Raw genomic sequence first — 13872 nt, forward strand, 5'->3', positions numbered from 1 at the left:
TAAAAATACAAAACAAAACGGTAGATCCATGACCAAAGAAAAGGCCTTGGCTCTACATTAAAACAAATGGCAAATGAAATTTAATTTTTAATGTTTTAAATTTAAACAAAATGTTGAAGGAAGGCATGTATCATCTTTATGATTTTTAGCTTTAGTCAATCTATCAGATTAACTGAAGAACCATGGTGATAGGCTATTCCTCTATATCAATGATTGTCATATATTTTGAACCATTTTTAAACTGGAAATCCTACACAGGAAATATTTAGAGTCTCTAAAGCTTAGCTGTAAATATTTTCATCTTCCATGGAGACTGCTTTCTTCTTCCACATTATGCCCTAGATAATGGAGAGTGGAAGAACAATGACAACTAGTGGGGAAGGGAAAGAAGTATTGACACATGGAGCATGAAAATATTCTCTTCTACACATAGATTGGGTAGCAACGGAAAACTTCCCATGCTAAGAAGTTACATACTCACTAATGATGCAAGATTCATATAATCTTTTTAAATGTATGATAAAGAAGTTAGATTTAGTTTCACAAACAGCTTAAGTTGATTTAGCCATGGCTGTTTGTATTTCAAGACCATGTTTGTCATTGAGTCTCTTTACTTTGCACTCCAAACCAACTATTAAAGTTGACTTTAATCAGTATAGACTATCAGCTTCTTCACTGAAATGCTGACAGTTTCTAAATGTCTGTTGAGTTCTTTAAAAGGGAGGTAGTCACCCAGCATCCAGAAAGCAATAATTGCCCCTCAAATAGCCTTGGTGCTTATGATTACCCTTGAGATGGTCTACACCCATTCCTCCAGCCTTACTCTCTGTGCCAAGGGTGGGGACAGTAAGTAAAGACAGCTTTGCAGAGTGGTTCCAAACACGGGCTTTGGGATCAGACTGAATAACTGATTTTAGGGGTTGACTATCCTACTTACAAACTGTATAATCCCGGGTGAGTTACTTCACTTTTCCAAACCTAACATTATGATCCACGGAAATCCCACTGCACTGGGCCAGGTATATGGTAAACCTTGAATAAATTGAAACTAGTATTGTCATCCTGATAATAAACCTTAGAAGTTATTTTCAAGAAGTTCACAGACTTACAAGCTGGACGGAGACTTAGAGGTCATTTAACTGAAGCCCCTCCCTTTGAATATCACAAGGACCAGGGGGGTAAATTTATATAAAATAGAGCTAAGACCGGGGCACAGGACTCTTTTATGGTCAGCCATGAAGCTCTCAGATCTCATGGGAGAGGAGCCATTATAGATACTCAACTTAATTTGATTAATATTGGAGAGTAGGGAGCAGTGACAACCCAGAAAAGACTGGCTCTGTGAATTGAGGCCCTGAGGAGGCCTGTGGTGGTTCCCAAAGTATGTGTGTTCAGGAGGAAGAAGGACAAGCAGGTGCTGCCAGTGACCCGTGTCACTTGGTCTCATTAGAGAGTCACCAAACAGATCACTGATGGGATTAGATTTCCCCACCACCTGTCATGTCAAATTCTTTCATCTGGAGGGATTGGACCCAATATGCAGAGTGTATTGATGTTACCTTGGTTGCAACTCAATTCCCACCAACAGTGGGGTTGTAAGAAGCAGCCTGGAGAGACCAGAACCAGAGATGGCAAACTATAGCCCACAGGCCAAATCCAACCCACTACCTGATTTTGTAAATAAAGTTTCACTGGGACATGGCCACATTCATTCATTTACTTACTGCCTATGGCTGCTTTTGTGGTATAACAGCAGAGCTGACTAGTGGGAACAGACCAAACAACTTGCAAAGCCTAAAATATTTATTATCTGATCCTTTATAGAAAAGGTCTACCAACCTCTGGCATAGAACTTTATCAGCTGCTTAAAGGACAAAGGCCTTCTCCAGGCTACGAAAGAATCAACTGATTCTTTCAGGATGTTTTTATGCCCCTAGCAGAGATTTAACTAATACAACTAACAAGAAGTGTAGGATTAGAATGCCTTTACAATTCAAAAGCCATCTCTTCTTGAGTGTGGATGTGAAAGACTAGTGTCTGCCTCCTCTAAGGATGGTTCTAGTTCTGGTCTCCCTCTTATTCTGCTGCATAGAGGAGATAGAACCCATTGAAGAGAAAGCCAAGACCATTCCATGCATTACCTGGATAGTTAGAAGGCCCATCTCTTAAGGAATTTGTATACTATAAACCAGGCACTTACCATAGGTTATTTTGTCTATTCATTATAACAACCCTATTAAATAGTATGATTGTCCCCATTTTACAGAAAGGTAGACTAAAGGTGAATAGCATTGCAGACATTTGTAACTGCTTGACTCCATGTTGTCTAACACACAGAGATGCCAGCAATTCAACTCCTGAAATGCCTGATTGTTAGAACTATGCTCAAAAGCAACTTAAATTTACCCAAGCCAGACAAACTAGAAATCTAAGTCATTGTTTCTAGAAGTTCACACTGCAAAACGCTATCTTGTAAAATAGTCACTGAAAAGGTCCAATGTGTTTAGAAAACATTGCATGTCTCTGCCTTCTTGGAAATAACATGATGCCATTAGGAAGTTGTGGACTCTGAGAAAATTTTTCAAACATTACACCATATTAACCTGTAATCTAATTAACAACATCCCATAAAACTAGTATTCCAAAAAGCATACTTTGGGAGCTTTTGAAGTAGATGATGATGGTGGCGAATGATGATGATAGCTAATATTTATTAAGTAATTACAGTGAGCCAGGCACTGACCTCAGTATTGACATGTATTATATTAATTTAGCCTTCATAGTAACCCATGAGATAAAGACTAATTCCTCTCTTGATAGATGAGGAAACTGAGGCACAAAGAGGCTAAATAACTTTCTCAAAGTCACGCACCTAGTAAGTACTGGAGACCTTGAGTGCCTCAAACACAGGAATCAGGCATTCATTTATCTTTGCATATACCCTGCACCTAGCACAGTGCCTGGCACATATTATGCACTCAGGAAATGACAAATGAACTGAATTGGAGATAAAAGCCTAGCAAAAAATAAGTGACTAGAGAGTATGAGTAGAACATTTCAGGGCTTTCGAGAATATTTACACAATGAGGAGAGTTCCTTATTAATCGGGGCTTCTATTTGTTCCAGACAAGACTAACCTAGATGATGTTCCTACTATAAATCATTTTGTATGGTGTAACCATGTTTGTATTTTATTTAATGTATCCTAATTAAGGCTAATGCAAAGATAACAGGAAAATATCAGATAGTGCTGATCCTATTTAGCCACAAGAAATAATATTTCATTTGAAGGTGCATTATCTTGGGCCTTTCCTGTGGCATAAAATACATTGAAAGAGCCAATACTACATCTATAAGGAACCGCTGTATTGCCTTTGTTGGCAGAATCGATGGATTCTTTTGTAATGCGGTATAGTAACAGCTGCTGAAAATAGTCAATTGCAGCTTTAAAATGTTATGAATCTAAAGATATATCAAGGTCAAAATTAGTAAATAAAATACTAGTGAATTTTCAGTGTAGCTTTGAGGGAGGCCAGGGACCAATACGGAAGAAAAACCAACACACTTTCAGTTTTAAAAGGAAGAGGAAAAAAGGCAGCCTGAAAGAAGACTGTTTTTGTGTCCTGCAAAATAAAAAGGAATTTTTATGTTAAGCACTTGCAGAGGTTCAAATGCAGTGATTAAGTGATATTACTTCTCACAACTTTAACACAGAGCATTCCTGAATGATAATAATTCTAATAACGGTTGGCATTCAATGTGTGCTTACTATGCTGTTTTAAGCATTTTATACATGTAGCCCTGGGAAGTGAATACTATTCGTTTATCTCCATTTTACAGATATGGAAATGGAGGCACAGAGAGGTCAAGTAGGGAGAGTAATTTTCCCGTGATCCTACACCAGTGCAGGACGGGTTAAGGACCCCTGTAATATGGTTTCAGACCCCATGCTACTAACTGCTTGTACACTGGATAAAAGAGAAGAATCAAAGGCTCAAGGATGCCCACAGGTCTGGGATACAAAATATAATTCCACTACCACTGTCAGGGAAGTCAGAGACTCACTAGGTGGACACCAGAGGGCTGGATGTGACAGTGCAGAGTGGAATCCTTGCCACATGCCTAGGCCCTTCCTCAGTGATTTGTTTAATGACACATTTCCAGAGGTCACTCTATATCCTGCCACTTAAGAACCCCTTCAATTTAAGAATCTGTGTTAGTCATGACAGGTAAAGATCTGTCCCTCCACCCACCTCCACCCACGGTGTGTGCTAGGATTTCTAAACCCCTTGATGACGTGTTTACAACCCGTCCACAAGCACACCCCTCCACAATACAGTCAACTATTTATGACTGAGTTTCTGTTGTGATGGTGCATCAGGCCTAAAATATTCAGGAACTTTTGCTGTATTCAGAAAAGTCCAAGAAAAAAATTTCTTTGGAGAAAGCACAGACGGGCTCCATGTTGATGGAAAGATGGAATTTTACAATAAAGCATTGTCCCAGAGTTTCAGGGTGGAAGCCATTTGACAGTCAAATACAGAGCCCTTAGGAGAAATAACAAATTAAGTATTGAGTAAAAACAAATACTGAAAGTTATTTTCATAATTGTATTTTTGTTTCCAAATGCCTGCTTCCTCCTTCCCTTTTTGTGGGTGACACTTAAGTCAGTTTAAACAACCAAGGAGTTTGTTTGCTGAGAGGGCATGAGGAGAAGTAATAACATCTGAATTTTAAAAGATAAATACCCAAGCCCTGGGAAGAATACTTAACTACAAAAGGATATTATTTCAAGAAAGATGTATTTCAAACAGATGAGTCAACAAACTATGACTCATCTGTTTTGCACATATCAATTGGAAATTAAAAATAAAATCAAATATATCCTCTATCGATGAACACATCAAAAACATATCAAAAAATACATACTACATTTTTGTAGAAGATAATTTCATTCTCATTTCTAGACTTTGCTTGTCTTATAATCCAGAACAATTAAACAAAAATGGCTTGCTTCTCCTGTCTCAGTTGAACCTAACTAGTTTTATATCCTTTCTCAACTGTGCCTTACAAATCTTATGAAGAACTTTCCTTCTTGAAGTTCATCATCAGCTAGGGGTGAACAATCACCAGAAATATGACTTATTCAGCAATCAGGCATGAAGTTGCAGAATTGATGTTAAAGTTCAGATATACCTACTTACCTGGATGGCTCTAACATTGGAAACTGGCTGTTTCGACATATTCATTCAGTCTTATCCCTAAAAAAACAAGTAAGAAACTGTTAGAGGTAGCAGCGTTCAGATTCTCAGTCTTGATAAATTAGAATTTAACTCATGATTCAACTGGGCAGTCACCCCTTTCCTAGCCATATATTCTTTCAGTCTCAGTTTCCAAAGTTTCTAAGAGACTCTCCTTCCTAATGCCTTGGGTGAGGAAACACTAGAGCGCCAGGATAAATCATTCAGGAGGAGTAATGGTGAGAAGCCTTGCCCCTGATGCTAATGATATACAATCAGAAACTTGAAAGCTGCTATCATCTCCTTCCCTGCCCTCCTGACCTTCTGCCAAGAGCAGCAAAGCAAAGAGGTTGTGGGAATAAAACACTTTGTTCGGGGCCTCTGAAGTTCTTGGCTTGAAACTGAACTTTTGATCTGAATTCATCATTGCCAGGGATGCTAGAATCCATTGGGAGTGCCTCTTCTTTGTTGGACACCCAAAAAGAAATGGCCTGTACCACTTCCTTAACTGCTGTGATGCTCTCTACTTGCTGTGCATGTGTCTGTTCTGCCCAGTGACCTGGGAGATGCTCTGAGGACGTAGGTGCCATCTCCTGTTCTGTGTGCCCTTACCCTACGCTTTGGACAAGGTGCCTCATACAGAGCCCAGGCTCTGTAAACACAGGCGGACAGCAAGCCTCGCCTGTATACTTTTCTTTCAAAGAGGCAAAGAATGCTTACACGTGACCATGTCAAATCCTCAAGATGTAGAAGTGCTTCCTTCCCAAAGGACTTTTGCTTTCCTTAAGCATGTGAGACCTGACTTAGAGCACAGTGACTGGAGCACATTAGGGGATGTGGGATGCAATTTACCGAGGAGAGGGGAGAAGGGAATGGCCCAGCTCTGGTCTATTTTTGTGGCCTGGTCTATTAAATGTCAGCAGGACCCATTGAAAAATTAAAAATTCATTGAATTCAAAACATGCTGTGTTTTAAACCCAAACTATAAAACAGGCTGATCGAAGTCTCTCTACTGACTGGTATAAGTGATGTGTTCACTTGTGAGTAAAAGAATGCAGACAGCAGTGTTGGCATTTGCCACACGTCTTGTGTATCCCGGGCAATGTCACTCAATATTTCTAAGCCCATTTCCTCTTCTTTAAATTTTACCTGCTTCGCAGGTTGTGGTAAGAATCCATATGACATACATGCTCCTGAAAAGGCCTTGTGAATTGTAAAGCATGATACAAATATTTATTGTTTATTACCATCATCCATAGCTAATGACCTTGGAGTATAGCAGCTTTAAGTATAGAGTAATAATTTATATAGGTATGTTCCCCAACACCTGTCGAGATAAAAGATCTGAAAAGAACTCTGTGAAAAAAAAAGGTTTTTGAAATCTCCAAAGTCTTAAGCTCTATTATGTGAAGTTAAAACAATTGTATATTTTTTAAAAACCTCTATACTCAGTGTATCCAAATATATAGTTTTTGGAGCCACATACATGAAAACAGTAGGACTCTTTTTTTTAAAGTTTCAACTGAATGTCTTTGTAATATATAGATTTAGCCTCCATGCATAAGAGTCTAGGTAGAATTATTTTTAATATGGTTACAAAATTATTTTTAATATGGTTACAAAAACAACAACAAATAGAACAGCCAAGGATACATTTTTCTCTATGATATGTTTCAAATAGATTGCTCTCTTTCCTGCAGTGTCATAAAGAAATGAAGGATTTTTAATTTGTGGATCTAGGACACACAGCTTAATTCCAAAAAGAAAAGCTTGGTGGCTTAATTTTTAATGTTTTTATTCCTCAAAAGCTGTTACGAGTCGTGCAAAGCAATAATTTTCATAGAACGTTAAATATCTCAGCATATGATATTCTCTGTGTGTGTACAACTAAAGTTTAATATCACTTGAGAACTTGTAAAAAAGTTATTGTACATCAATTTGAAACAGGGATTAGAAAATTTCTTTATGTTATGACAATACCAGGTTGAAATGATTTTTTTTAATTGGTCAATGAATGACTATACTGTACTTTTTTAAAACCAATTTTATTTTTTCAATGGACTGATTAACTTACTACTGGATTGCTGTCTTTGTGTGAACCTTTGAGCTTCAGGGATAGATAGGCCTTGTCTCCTGTACAGTTTTGGTATATTCTAATTTGCATACAAATTTCTTCTTAACATACATGTCAATCTTTGAAAGAGTCATCTATAGAAAGCTGGTCAGATCCCAACTCTCATTCCTCACAAACAGTCTGAATAACATTTGTGTAAATCAGTTCAGCAGCAGTTCCTGCTGTCCTCATTATTTTCAGAGAAATCAGGGCAAAGCATACTGATGAATAAAAATAGACAGTGTTCCCTGTTTCCCTGGCCCTGCAATCACCTCCATCAGGGATGTAGAGTGCAGAACGCACCTTCCTTCTTCATCTGCATGCTTCGTCCTGGGACCAAAAAAAGAAAACTATGCCTTAGATACACTCTCCTCTCCGACCGGAACCACTGCTTTTCATCCAGAGGTACTATTTGCAGCACTTGATTACTATGTCTCCTGGTTCTGGCTAAAGTTTTGAAACATGGAAAGTTTGACAAGGCATATATTGACTTTTACAAAGCCTAGAGCATAATGAAAATGCTTGCCAGCTGAGCACCACTGAGTTTTCCTGGCAGTTCTGCAAGTCAGTGGGGACCATTAATGGTCTGTATGCTGAGGCACCTATGATCTATCCCCGCTTGTTTTTGATTGGGCAGCACCTAATATCTGACTTCTAAATAGAACTCTTTGACTTACTAAAAATTCGTCAACAGTAGTATCGCCAATTTAATAAGGAGGGATTCAGAGGAAAATCAATCAATATTCAGAGATAAAACCTTTGTTTGTTCTTTTTAAAGGTCGAATAAGTAGATAAAGCTCCATCTCAAAGGGAATTATCTTCTGTCCTGTAGCTAAAAATAATTCCTGAGAAGGGTGTAGAAAGATGTTCAGCTGTCTGAACTGACTAACTCCTTATTCACTCTGCTTTAAATATGCTGAGAGGAAAGAGGTACTCTTAGCGTTCTCATGCTTCAGAACCTGGTGCCCATATAGAAAGGGACAGTGAGTGCTGCCCTCTACCCTGCTACATATGGGAATACTATGACCAAAGGGAAGATTGAAAAAGATGGTTCTATCACTGATAGAATTTCTCGTTGGGACCAAGCCTGTTGCTTAGGGAAAGAAGAAAAGCATTTTAAACTTGTCCTGTATAACAACTCTGGCAATAATTTGCATTTTGGTAAATCAAAGAACTAGCATTATAGCTTTTCTCTGGCACAAATTCTGATGATTTCTCAGCTTAGGGCTTGAATCAATCTGCAGCTGACCAACTGTAATCTTGGCCAGCACAGCTTCAAGGTCACAGTTATTATATCTAGACCGTGGACATTTTATTGTTCTCACTATTGATGAAAACCGCCTTTCAGTCTTTGCCTAGCTCAATATTCTTTCAGCACCCTCACCCCTCACACTTTATAAACAGAATCAGCAATACCACCGGAAAAAATGAATTTACAAGGAAGCTACACCCACTGGTTACCAACCTTCAAAGTTATAAGTAGTCACTTCAAATTAGGTATTAAGGAAATTTCCTTTAGAAAACCCAGCCGCCAGAGCTGGGTCCTTCTGCTTACCTGTTTTATGTACTTGTTTACTGCCTAAGGAAAAGTCCCAGGCAGCCAGGTGCAAGAAAACAAAGCTCCTTGGAAGGTGGAAGGGGTGCCCGGTGTCCTCTGAGCTGCGATCTCAATTCCGATGCTTTTCATGTGGCTGAAATAGCTCGAGTGCTCTGTGCCTCTCCCGGTATTGAGAGCTGCTCCTGGCTCGGGGCTGGAGGGGAACTTAAACCGTTAAGGCTAAGTGTTAAAGAGAATTCCTGTCATAGCTCACAGTTGTTCTTCCTAAATATAGAGTTTGATACAAGCCATACGCTGGCTGCCTCCGAAAGGCTTGACCGTGCAGAAAGCAGGGCTCAAATGTCAGCCGGGAGGTGGTTATGGTATCTTACTTGCCCTCCTAATCTTCCAGAAGATGCTGGCTGCATTTTTCTTACATATTCTGAGGGGGTATAGCAAAGTTTGAAAAGTAGGAAAAGTCTACCTTTAGCTTTATTATGTGGATGCCAGAAGATGAGCTTTCAATAAAAATTAGGGGGTGTCATCATGGTACCATGCCTCTCAACAGGGGTAATGACATTAAACAGGGTTTGAATCCTAGCTTGGTCATTTGGGAGCTGTTAAAGTTATTTAACAATCAGTACTCAACAAATAGTCATCAAATAATGGTAATTATCCTATAGTTGAACTATATGACATTGCACTTTTTGTAGGTTAAAAATGATCCGAAATCAACAGGCTGGTGAGGTTCCAGGGCCAGAGCCCTGCCCACTCTGCTCTACCGCCTCTACTGGTGACAAAGATTTTGACCCTAGAGCATATGAGACAACAGAGGAAGAAATGTCTATTTTAAATATGGCAAGGGCCAGAAGCAGTACAAGGCAAAACATTTTTTAGACGAAAAACATCCAAATTCTAAGATACATGCTCACTATTTTTAACACTACTTTTAATTTTTTTTAATTTCTCTAGTCTCTGAAATTACCTTTACATAGAACTTTACTTCAGTAGAAGTATTAAACAGAATGGAGAAACTGAAACCCATCCACTGTGGAAGTGAGCCCCATGTCTGAGTTCTTAACAGCATGGTGAAGCCACTGAACTATATTACCAGCAACCATCTCTTGCCAGTCTTCTTGTTACATGAGTAAAAGAAGTTCCAATTTGTAGAAGCCGTAGACATCAGGCTTCTGTTCCCTATAGCTGAATGCATTACAGATGGAAGTAGTTGACTTTATTCAGAACTGTAAAAGGAAAAACAAGTTTCCGGGAGTTTAGGGGATCAGTAGATAATTGTGGTTCATTCTAGATTGGGGTTCACCATTAAGTTCTGTTTATGTACTGTTCAAAAAAATTGTATCTTTAAAAATCAGTTTAGACATCATGCTTTGAGATCGCATGTTACCAAAAGTGACTTATTTATACACTGGAGAAGAGAATACGGTGAGCACATTAATATTTCTCCAGGTGTTAGGCTACTCCTATGTGTTCAGAGCTCTTCCCCAGATAAAAGATGGCATCACTCCATGGACCAACAATGAGCCATTTCGACCACTTTTTCTGAAGTTAGCCCATACATTTTGCCACAGTGCTTTTGCCCCAGTGGCCCCTCAGTAGCTACTGATGGTGTATATGTTGAGAAAACTGCTCCTGGAAGAAATGTCTTATACACAGGGCTGGCTCAATATGAGTGTGGCTGCCTCTTTGGGAAAAACTAAGGTGGGCTGCATAAACAGGGCTCTATTGGTCATAAGCGACAGTAACCCGAAGGGAACTAGTTTAAGCCAGGAAGGGTGTGGCAGATAGTCAATGCCTTTCTCAGTATCACTTCTGCCCACCTGAGTTATGAAGCTGTAGGCAGTTTCCAGTATACTGTCAGCTTCACACCTCTCTCTTTTTCTCTTCGCTGGGGCTCTCCACATCATCCAGAAGCAGGAGACATCACCCATAAGTGCCAGGGAACAACACCCCTAGGGATAAGCCTCAACCAATGGGAATGGAAGTTGATTGATAGATGTCCCCACCTCCTCATCCTGTGGTTGGATGATTCTGAGGTGTGATCTACAGTTTCCCAGAAATCCCCAGCAGGACTGAGCCCCAGTTGCCCACCATGAGGATTTGCTCATTAATAAACCCTTATTGGCTTTCTCTTTTCCCTTTATCATTTCCCCTACTCCCTAGCTTGCATTCTCTGGGATCAGCCCCAAAGTAAATCACCAGCAACCAAGTCCTTGTCTCAGCTTCTGAAATGGAGACAACCCAAACTAAGACAAAGGAGTTCATTAGGAAGTTTTCATGTAGCAAGGGGAAGGGCAGGGGTGCAGGTGAACCTCATCAACAACCAGAACTAAGAACTCTGACCTCACTAGAGAGCAATGAATCTGTTTCTACAACTCCAGTTTTAAAGAACTCAAGGCTCTGTTTGCCCCAGCCTGAGTCAATACCCCACTCCAGGTTAGTGTCAAGGTTATCTAACAGAGGAGACCATTGGGGTACATACTTGTGTATTAGGTCCTTCCCAGAAAGGGGAATAGTTGTGAGCTGAGCATCTCTCCTAATTGGGTCTCCAAGAGGCACCAAGAAGCCAATTGCTTTTCCTCAACTTCTTGCAATAGCCTGAAATTTCTATTCCTGTTGTCAGGTTATTGGTTTAAGACTCCACACATATGTAAAAAACATACACGCTGGCTGGTCGCAGTGGTTCACGCCTGTAATCCCAGCACTTCGATAGGCCAAGGCAGGAAGATCACTTGAGGTCAGGAGTTCAAGATCAGCCGGGCTAACATGGTAAAACCCCATATCTACTAAAAAAAAAAAAAAAATACAAAAATTTGCCAAGTATGGTGGCATACACCTGTAATCCCAGCTACTTGGGAGGCTGAGGCAGGAGAATCACTTGAACCCAGGAGGTAGAGGATGCAGTGAGCTGAGATCGTACCACCACTGTACTCCAGCCTGGGCAACAGAGTGAGACTACATCTCCACACACACACACACACACACACACACACACACACACACGTTGTTTGAAAAGGGTAACAGAAGAAGTCTCTGACAAACAACTACACATACCAGGTTGGTGAGTGACACTTAACTGGGCCTGAAGGGATGGGGCACAAGATGAGTTCATTTCTTTTTGAGAGAATTGAGATAGGAGAAGTTGGAAAAACATAGCCTTAAAATATGGAAAATGGAAAGCTGTAAGGTACTGGACATTGAGGGGGTAGCTTGAGTCCTTTGGGCCTTTGGGCATATTTCAGTGGAGATCACAAAGAGGGGTATGATTGGGGGCGTTGCTGACAAAATCAAAATGCACTTAAGTCATTTCTAACTGCATGCCTTCACCCCTCCTCCACTATGGTCAAAGAGCAGTAGGATATCTAACAACATCTTACATCTATACAACCCTTGCTCAGTTGCAAAGTGCTTTCATTTGTATCATTTTATTTAGTTCTCCCAACAGCCCTATGGGTTCAGTGGCATTCTTCCAATTGTGTAGATCAGTAAGCCAAGGCTCGGACTGTTACTGCAGAGCTAGTTATCCCTAGCTTTTGACTCTCAAAGTTAGTGCTCTTTCCTGTTATACCACAGTGCCCTCAAGGAACCACACTAACCTGTATGCCCCACAGAAGCACATACAAGTATGGTAACAGGATGCATCTGCTTACAAGTAACAGAAAACCTAAGTAGCAGTGGCTCAATCAACAGTTATTTAATCATCTCACAAATCTAGGAACTTAAAGGAAGATAGTTATGAGCTGGTTCAGAAATTCTATGAAGTCAAAAACTCTTAGGCTCTTCCCATATCCTCTTTGGGAAGGAGAATTTACTCTGCCACTCTCAACAAGTCAACTTTTCATCCTCATGCTTCTTACCTTATGTTCCCAAGATGGCTGCCTCAGATCCAAGTATCAGGACATTTTACAAGCATCCAAACAAGAAGAAATAGCAGTGACAGTGGGAAAAGGGGCTTTTCTTCTCAAGAAGGAAACTTACCCAGAAGCCCCAAGCTGACTTCTCCTTATATCTCTTTGGCTGGAACTGGGTCTCACGGCTGCAAAGGAGGCTAAGAAAAGAAATAAATGTCAGCAGTTAAATGGAATAGAAATGATTAGCTAAGATCAAATGTCCCATATACAATTGGGATGCTTTTAATGAAGAAAAAAGGAAACAGCAGTGACACAAATAAAACGTGCACACACATACAGAGCTTTAATGGAAAATGTGCTTTCACACATATAATCTCATTTAATTCCCATGACCTTATGAAGCAGGTGTTGTTTGTTTATCTCCATTTTATAAATGACAAAACACGGTGGAAAAGGTCAAGTCCCATCCCTCAGAGGTGGCTGAGTCAAAAAACTAATCTAGGTCTGCAGGCTCCAAATTCCATGTGTTTTCCCTGTTCCTCCATGTACAAATCAGCAGGAGGAGCCAGGCTGCTCATACCGCTGTCCCATCTGTGAATGCCCTCATGGCATGTGCCCTAAATTACAGGCTTATTTTGGGTTCCTCTTTGCTTGGTTCTACTCGGTCCTAGGCCTGCCCACAATTGGGGCAAAGAGTAAAATAAACCTTATTATGGAATTTTGTAAGTGAATTAATAGATAACTCTTTGTACCATTATGTATAAACATGAAAACACCAAAAAAATTATAGGCAAAGAGAAGAAAAAATAACAAATGAAGAATGATTAGCTACAAAGAAAGAATTCTGAAAAAGAAACTAGCTATACCTAATGAAAAAACTTTTCCCATAATATTTACTTCTACATTCAATTTTAATTTTTAACAGCATGACTATGATCAAATCAATGTCTGCTTTTAATCCAGGAGAGCAAGTGACAAGGTTTGTCCCCTGGAATGGATGCTGTGTGATGACATCTTTCCTTCCCCAGCAGATGCCAGCACCTTTTAAAAGTGCAAGGTAGGAAAAAAAATTGTTGTCATTATGTTTAAAGAAACTGATACTCTTATGCATTG

The 13872-nt window shown here is 39.8% G+C and overlaps 1 protein-coding gene and 1 long non-coding RNA gene across 3 annotated transcripts in view; one reads left to right on the plus strand and one right to left on the minus strand.

The window, feature by feature from the left end:
* The window catches only part of SMPX (small muscle protein X-linked), a 51753-nt gene extending 42693 nt beyond the window's left edge, over positions 1-9060 (minus strand). For both annotated transcript variants that reach the window (XM_008989068.5, XM_035288241.3), the window contains exons 1-2: positions 8909-9060; positions 5205-5261 (exon numbers count right to left, since the gene is read on the minus strand). In XM_008989068.5, coding sequence (XP_008987316.1) covers positions 5205-5249 — 45 coding nt within the window. In that variant the 5' untranslated portion in view covers positions 5250-5261; positions 8909-9060. The remainder of the gene's footprint in view (positions 1-5204; positions 5262-8908) is intronic.
* The window catches only part of LOC144580993 (uncharacterized), a 71786-nt gene extending 57922 nt beyond the window's left edge, over positions 1-13864 (plus strand). Inside the window, exon 3 of the long non-coding RNA XR_013531438.1 lies at positions 13723-13864. This is a non-coding gene — a long non-coding RNA (uncharacterized LOC144580993). The remainder of the gene's footprint in view (positions 1-13722) is intronic.
* The last annotated feature ends 8 nt before the right edge of the window (positions 13865-13872 follow it).

The sequence above is a fragment of the Callithrix jacchus genome, chromosome X (assembly GCF_049354715.1).
Source record: "Callithrix jacchus isolate 240 chromosome X, calJac240_pri, whole genome shotgun sequence".
Classification (NCBI taxonomy): Eukaryota; Metazoa; Chordata; class Mammalia; order Primates; family Cebidae; genus Callithrix; species Callithrix jacchus.